This window comes from Chiloscyllium plagiosum, chromosome 8 (assembly GCF_004010195.1).
Source record: "Chiloscyllium plagiosum isolate BGI_BamShark_2017 chromosome 8, ASM401019v2, whole genome shotgun sequence".
NCBI classification, from domain to species: domain Eukaryota; kingdom Metazoa; phylum Chordata; class Chondrichthyes; order Orectolobiformes; family Hemiscylliidae; genus Chiloscyllium; species Chiloscyllium plagiosum.
In genome coordinates, this window is record NC_057717.1 from 105,530,485 (window position 1) to 105,538,408 (window position 7,924).

Here is a 7,924-nt window from a genome sequence, read left to right on the forward strand (position 1 = left end):
GTAAATGGGAATCCGTTCAGTTATTGGACTCTCCTGGTGCCTCTAATATATTGACTCACAGTCTGGTTCAAGTAAGAGATGCTTTTGGTTTGATTGGATAGAGTGAAACTCCAATGTTTGATTCCTTGAGCTGCTGCTGTTCAGAACGGAACTGTGTTTGCACGTATGAGTGTTTTTAGTGAATAAAGTATTTTTTGAAATAAAACAAGACAGAAATCCATTTTACAAGGGAATAAAGTATTGCAGAGCCAGGTACAGGGTTACACCAAATATTTATTTTATTGTAAAAAGTCACCAAGGGCAGGCGCTGTACATGAGTGAGTGAAAATCCTCGGACAATTTCCTTTAAACACAGGTAGCTCAGGGGTTGAGGAATCAATCGCATTAAAAATAAAAAATCCATCTCCATGCAATGTATAAAACCTGAGCAGAGACAAACCCATCAGCTGAGACGGAGGTTGCTGTGACTGGTGAATATGGTCCTGTGGGTGAACACAGAGCAACAAACATCACCAAGTCCCCTGGGTTCACTCAGGGTCTGTCTACAACAGAGCAGCTGTCTCTTGTAACTCTCGCCAGCCACACTTACAGCAGGAACACATCTGCAAACATCCACAGGGCTCTGGGTGTTAGTCAAATTAATATTTACACATTTTACATACATTTTAATTTGGTAGTCAGTTCATGAATCTTGTTAAAGGTACTTAGCAAGGGAGGAGTCAGGGGGATTTGCACCAACAGCGTTCTCTCTCTCTCCGACATTGTGAAGGGACAGGGAGTCAGGTTCTGGGTGTAACGTGGAAGTTAGTGCAGTTGGGGATGTCAATGAAAATTCAGCACCGGTTTCCCACAGGTGTCTCATCCTCGCTCTGCGGCAGAGTGAATTAAAAGATAAAGATTGTACTGTCAGGTGATCAAACCAAACCAAACCAAGCCAGTGTGCTGTAATCAGCACGACCATAACATTCACCCTCTGAGTCAGGTTGGGGTTTGGAGGGAGTGGGGGACTGGAGAGTGGGGGACTGGAGAGTGGGACACTGCACCAGGAGCTACTGGGATTTAACACAAAAACAAAAAGGGGAGGGTGCTGTTGAACAACTTGCTGACTTGTCAGGAGCTGGTGCTGTATTCCTCAACGACACTCGGGAAGACGGAGCTTCTCATTGGAGGCAGTGAGAGGGAGTTGTCCATTCCCATTCCAAGCACAGCACCATGAGGATGAGGCTGAAGTGATGACAGCCGGGAGGGAGATACAATGATGGAGACAGCAACCATTCTCGTGGCCAACATGGTGGTGAGGTGAAGTGGGATTCTCGATCGGCACCTGCTTTGTGATCAGTGAGGCAGGGGTAGTGAGGGGGAAGGGGAGGACATCGTGAGGGTGAATGTGCTCAGTGACCAACTGCGGCAGCTTTTGGGGATTTAAGGAGGAGAGAAAATGGAGATGAAATTTGCAGGAAAACATCACAGGAGAGTTGGCAACTGAAACTTGAACACGCGAGTCGTGAACAACTCCAAACAATCGTACAGAACAACCTCTCTCTAACACGTTCCCAGGTGTTATATTGATGTCAGGATGGATTTATTTTGATCCCTGCTTTAAACAAAACCCCTAATGCTTTTCAGGAAAACAAGTATGAGCTGGCAAAGTGGATTCCGATTTTACATAATGAGCTCAGAGGATCCAACGTGGAATTCCTGCCCAGGGTTTGGACCTGGTTTATTTGGCAGGTAACGGTTCTGTTGGAGGTTTGAGGGTTGGGATGAGTCTGGGGGGTGTCTGTGCCAGACAGCAGCTTGTGGTCTGAGGTGCCCTGCTCTCTGTCTCTCCTCACTGGGTTTGAATGGAGGGGAACATCAGGGGCTGTTAAAACACACAGGACACACATTAACAAAAGCCAACAGTGGAGGGAGTGGACCATGTGGACAGAGGGAGTGGACCATGTGGACAGAGGGAGTGCCCTACTCATTCACCACCAGTCAGGAGGAGGAGTGCAGTCACACCCCGATTGGGAAACATGGGGAGGTGACGAGGGAATGGCAAAGATGTCAGTCAGTGTAACAAACAGGAGCTGCAGAACTTACTCTGGCAAAACATCAAACATTTAATTGATGTGAAAAGGAATAGGAAGGGGTTAACAGTGGTTGTTGACTTAAAGAATTCCAGAGCCATTTCCACCAATAGGTTTTGTACAAATGATTGTGACTTAGCCCATCCATCCCATCTGAAAACAATGTGCAGTAAAATTCCACACAAGATCATACACAAAAGATTTGCCCCACCCACAACATCCTCATTACAATCGGAGTGACTGACATTGGATAATAATTGAGAAATACCAACAAAGTCACTGATCACTGTCTGTTCAGTGACCAGCAGTGTCTGTAAAAGGCAGATCCCAGACCCTGCTCACTGGGAACTCAGCAGAATTCAACAATTCTCTCCCAATCTGTTTGGGACAATGGAAAATGTCCAAAGTTTGCAAACCAGGGGGTGACACTGGCATCAGTTTACAACATTTCTGTATCTTCAGCCATAAATCTGCTTCAATTTCTGAAAACATTCTGGAAATCTCCACGGCTTCCTCACTCATTCAAAAGACATCAAGTTCAGGGGAGGCTGCAATAAATATTAATTAGTGCAAAATAAAATCGGGTTCTGAATCAGACAAGGTCAACGAGAGAAAGAAACCCCCAGAGAGATGGGAGGAAGGGGAGGCTGGATTGAATTGATTTCACAGCTTTATCTGAAATGGGATAAATGTGAGGGAGTTTGACAGAGACGCTGCTGTATGCCCCTGGGGCGAAGATTCCTTCCAGTTAATAACCTGCTCTTAACAGATCCTGCACCAACTATGGAGATCAACTAATTGTTCAATAAACATTCATCAACTGAGGTTACACAAGCCTCAGTATAGCAACAGACAGAGTGCTACACGGCCGCAGGGTCAGTATGGATATGGGTATCATTGGCTGGAGCAGCATTTATTGCCTGTCCCTAGTTTCCCCTCGAGATGGTGACGGTGAGTTGTCTTGTTCACCTGCTGTAGTCCGTGTGCTGGAGGTACAACCACAGACTTGCTAAGGAGGGAGTTCCTGCATTCTGACCCAGCGACACTGAAGGAACGGCAGCATATTTCCAAGTCAGGATGGTGAGTGGCTCGGAGAGGAACTTGCAGATGGTGGTGTTACCATGTATCTGCTGCCCCTGTCCCTTCAGATGGAAATGGTCATGGGTTTGGAAGGTGCTGTCTGAGGGTCTTTGGTGAATTTCTGCAGTACATCTTGAAGATAGCACACATTGCTGCTACCAAGCGTCAGTGCTGGAGGGAGTGGATGTGGTGCCAAATCAAGCAGGCTGCTTTGTCCAGAGTGGTGTTGAGCTATTAGGGCTACACTCATCCAAACAAGTGGGGAGTATTCTATCACACTCCTGACTTGGGCCTTGTAGACAGAATCATAGAATCCCTATAGTGTGGAAGAGGCCATTCGGCCTATTGAGACCACCCTGATCCTCCAAACAGTATCCCATCCATACGCACCCCAATATAACCCTGCATTTCCCATGGCCAATCCACCTAACCTGCACATTTTTGGACTGAGGGGGGGGGGAAGCAGAGCACCCGGAGGAAACCCATGCTGACACGGGGAGAATATTCAAACTCCACACAGACAGTCGCCCGAGGGTGGAATCGAACCCGGGTCCCCCAGCGCTGTGAGGCACAGCTGAGGCACCATATCACCTCAGATGGTGAGTTACTCGCTCCTAGCCTCTGACCTGCTTTGTAGCCTGTGTGTTTATATGTTGAGTACAGTCCAGTTTCCAGTCAATGATAACTCCCAGGATGTTGAATCTGGAAGATTCAATGACAGTAACGCCATTGAAGGTCGAGAGCTGGTGATTAGACTGTCTCTTTTTGGAGATGGTCATAGCCTGGCATTTGTGTGGTGTGAATGTGACTTGTCAACCCAAGCCTGGATACTGTCCGGATCTTGCTGCATCTTTGCAGAGAAGCATGGACTGCTGCAGTACCTCAGGAGTGGTGAATGGTGGTGAACATTGTACCATCCCCATTTCTGACCTTACCATAGGGAACAGTCATTGATGAAGCAGCTAGAGATGGTTGAGCCTAGGACGCTACCCTGAGGAACTCATATAGAGACGGCCTGGAGCTGAGATGACTGATCTCCAACAACCACAGCCATCTTCCTACGTGTCAGGTATGACTCCAACCAGTGGAAAGTTTTGCTAGGGTTCTGTGATGTCACACTCAGTCAGACGCAGCCTTGATGTCCAGGGCTGTCCCTCTCCACTCCCCTCTGGGATTTGGCTCTTCTGTCCACGTTAGAACCAAGGCTGTAATAGGGTCAGCGCCGAGGGAGCGCCGCGCTGTCGGAGGGTCAGACACAATAGGTGGAGGGAGAAATGTGACACCTATCTGATCACTAGAGGCGTAGCAGTCCTCACTGTAGAGGGCTGGATGAACTAAATGCTCCATCAGGGAAACAGGCTTGTCTCCAAATAAGTTTGTCCTTGATTGGGTCACACTTACCTGGTTCCTGTTTCTCTCACAGGCCTTGCTTAAGTGTTTGACCCACAGTGTTGCATTCAGTCTGCTCCCTGCGTGGAATCGATAACAATGCCCTGCTTGAAAAACAGAGGGAGAGTTGGCAAAGTTCCACCATCTCAACAGGAAAGGCCAGACTAATACCATCCCTTTACTTCAGACATGTCGGCCTCTCTCACAAACCAGGGTCACATCTGATTCCAATCCTGCTGCTCTCCATAAGCCCAACCCATCCCTTTCAGGACCATCACTCCTGCCCAAGCAACAGCTCACTGGATAGCTCTCTCAGTAAAGGAGGCAGAGAGTACAGAAGTGAAACAAAGAATTATAAAGCGAACCATGTTCCTTTAGTGAAGGGGGGGTGTGGTGGGGAACATGCTCATTAACTGTTCCCCCTCAGGAATTCTTTACAACGTTACTGAAGTGAACAGCAGATCAGCACAGGGAGTGTACCCTGGTCCTGGGAAACTCCGCAAGCTACAGCAACTTAACAGTGTTGTGAAGAACATGCTCAGTAAAGTCCTGTCGATCTACCCAATGAAGAACATTACCAGTTACTGTACACTGCAATGTTCTGTGGTCTGCCTAACTTTTCCTCCACTCCTCCTTTCCCACCATCTCCATCAACCTGGGCGGCATGGTAGCTCAGTGGTTAGCTACAAAGGCAGTTCCTGAGGTAAGGACAGTGTAAACTCACCGTGCTCAGAGTCTGAGAGCTGGAAAACATCAACATCTGGATCTTCCATCAGAAATGGCATCCAACCAACAAGACACACTCTCTTACACCAGCTTGACTTAAACTGCTCCAAAAAAGAAACCTCACAAATCATTATCTGCAACAACTGGACAGAAACAGTTAAATTCAGCTCCAACCTGACAACTCTGTCCCTGTAGCTCAAAAATATTCCCCAAAATGGACTGTACAGTAATGAGGAAGAGGGGAGGAGAAAGGGTCAGGACCCTTTCACTAAAGAGTTATTTAGCCCAAAGGAGGGAGGGACAGCAGGAGCACAGACTCATTAGAATATCCAGCACTAAAAGGGTTAACCCACTGGGTTACGTTGGATAAACCTGATCTGTATCCCCGAGTTTACGAGGTTGAGAGGTGACCCCATCGAAATGTTTGACTTAAAGCATTAAAATGGGTGAGTGTCAGAAAAACCACTTGGTGCGGGATTGGGCTGATTTGGTCTGTTTCCCAGGATTACAGTTGGAGCTCAGAGGGGAAGCTTTCCGTGTTTACATTCTACAGTCCGTCTCTCTCCCCTCCCCCCACCCCCGTGGGACTGTCTGTTCTTTCCAAGTCAAGACGTGTGGTGCTGGATCATCCAAGGTGCGAGTGAGTCGACGTTTCGGGCATAAGCCCTTCATCAGGAATGCTCTCCTGAATGTTCTTTCCAGTTTGTATCTTCCTCACATTCCAATCACTTGGAACCATCAACATCCTTTCTCCCCCAGCCCTCCACCAACTCTGCATCCTCCCCAGTATAAACGCTGTCCCCTCTACACCTCACTCCAGCTCTGAATTTGAATCATGTGGACCCAAAACGAGAGTGTCTCTCTCCCCTTCTCCCCCCCTCCCCCCCCCCGGATTCTCCCCTTCTCCCCCCGCCCCCCCCCCCACCCCCACCCCACCGTGCCTCCCCTCCCCTCACAGATGGCCCCTTCTTCCTGCAGGTGCTCCCCAACATGTGTTTTCAGTCACAGCCACATGCCCTGATCAAATAAGTAAACCCCTTTCCCAATGTTTTTTTTAAACCATACTGACCTGGTTCCTTTCAGTCGATGTCAGTGACTTGGCTCCATAGTAAAACAGCTGACCTTCAGAGAGTACGACCCAATAGGTAGTCCACAGGGAGACCTGGGGACAGACAGACAACAGAGTCTCCAGTTTAGACATTCCTTCTCCAACATCACCGACCACCTAGTCCCACAATCTGTTCTCACAGGCTTCCTGCGACACACTGACCTCTCTCCGGATCCCGCAGGTCAGTTGTCAGTTAGCGAGATGGCCGATTCCTGCAGTCCCTTGGTTCAGGGCTGTATGGAGAGGATACATGGAGAGATGGTGGGGTGTGTGTGTGGGTGTACTTATGTCTGCCTGTCAGTCTCTGTGTGTCCGTGTTGGGGGGCTACATACATTTGACCCACCAGTTTCCCCATTGGTCTCACCAGTCCCTTGTCCCTAAGTGCCATGTGTGTAATAAGAGAGCAGGTTTCTCAACTACATGGGCACGGTCAAGTGCAGGCTGACTCAATGGAAGCTGGGTCCTGGAAGGTCTGTTCACTCTAAGTGAACCATCTGTCCCCTCCCACATCACTAAAGGTGGTCATTATCACATTGCTCATTACGGGAGAGACTCACATCAGCACCTCCTTCACTGGCTGGGAAATGCTTTTGGGGGGGGGGGGGGGGGGGGCGGTGGGGTGCCCTGACAGTGACAGGCGCTACAGAAATGCAGTTCTTGTGGTTGTTTCCTTATTACGGTGGAATCAGGCCAGTTGGAGGTTTAGTGTTTCACCCCTGATTGGCGATCAGTCTCAGCACAAAATATAAAAATACAAGAACATTCTTCAACAGAAGCTGGGAGCTCCCACAAAAATTCAAAAACCGATTAGAACCAACCGCTCCATTACAGAACTTATAAACATCTGAATCTCTCCGTTAACACCAGGAGATGAAATCAGAAAGCAAACACAAGTCGTTCCTCATTGTTCCCATTACCGTTGGCTTCTTGCTGCCTTTCAGGATGGTTTTCCTTCTCAACGCACTTTGGATAGTTGCTGCCCCTCCATCAGAATGCAGTGCGGCTCTAGGTACAGCAACATTGGGATCGATTAGTCCAGGAACGTGAATTTCCACAACCCCTCATGTTCAATCTGCATGTTCAAACACCCCCCCCCATCAATTCACCTTTCTGTGCTGAGGGAGACACTCCAGCACTAGCACGTTACTGACGTGGGGAGAGAAAGGGAACCCCCCGAGGATTCTCGGCCAGCTCTCCTCCCAAGATCAGATACAGCCCTGCAGCTCGGCCAGGGTCGGCAGGGAGTCTGTGCGATTCTCAGGCAACACACTCACAGGAGATCGGGTTCAGGTTCCTCTCAAACATGTGTAGGGTCAGGAGGATCGGTCATGGGAAATGTGGGCTGATGGGAAATGGGTGGGTGCAGACTCGATGGGCCGAATGGCCACTCTGTATGGATTCTATACCCCGACCTGTATATACACATGCTTCCAGACAGTGTTAGAGAGGGGGTGGGGGTTTCAGTACCTGATGGTATGTGACAGGGTGAGGGGGTTTCAGTACCTGACGGCATGTGAGGGAGCGGGGCAGGGGGGTTTTCAGTACCTG

At 48.9% G+C, this 7,924-nt stretch overlaps 1 protein-coding gene across 8 annotated transcripts in view; it reads right to left on the minus strand.

The window, feature by feature from the left end:
- Nucleotides 1-255: 255 nt before the first annotated feature.
- Nucleotides 256-7,924, minus strand: part of LOC122552295 (ras-specific guanine nucleotide-releasing factor RalGPS1-like) — a 120,541-nt gene continuing 112,872 nt past the window's right edge. For 7 of the 8 annotated variants that reach the window (XM_043695015.1, XM_043695010.1, XM_043695011.1 and 4 more), the window contains 5 exons: nt 7,294-7,381; nt 6,337-6,429; nt 5,266-5,368; nt 4,554-4,645; nt 256-2,620 (listed from right to left, as the gene is read on the minus strand). In XM_043695015.1, the coding sequence (XP_043550950.1) occupies nt 2,591-2,620; nt 4,554-4,645; nt 5,266-5,368; nt 6,337-6,429; nt 7,294-7,381 (406 nt within the window). In that variant the 3' untranslated portion in view covers nt 256-2,590. The remainder of the gene's footprint in view (nt 2,621-4,553; nt 4,646-5,265; nt 5,369-6,336; nt 6,430-7,293; nt 7,382-7,924) is intronic. The other variant, XR_006312349.1, reaches the window with a different exon arrangement.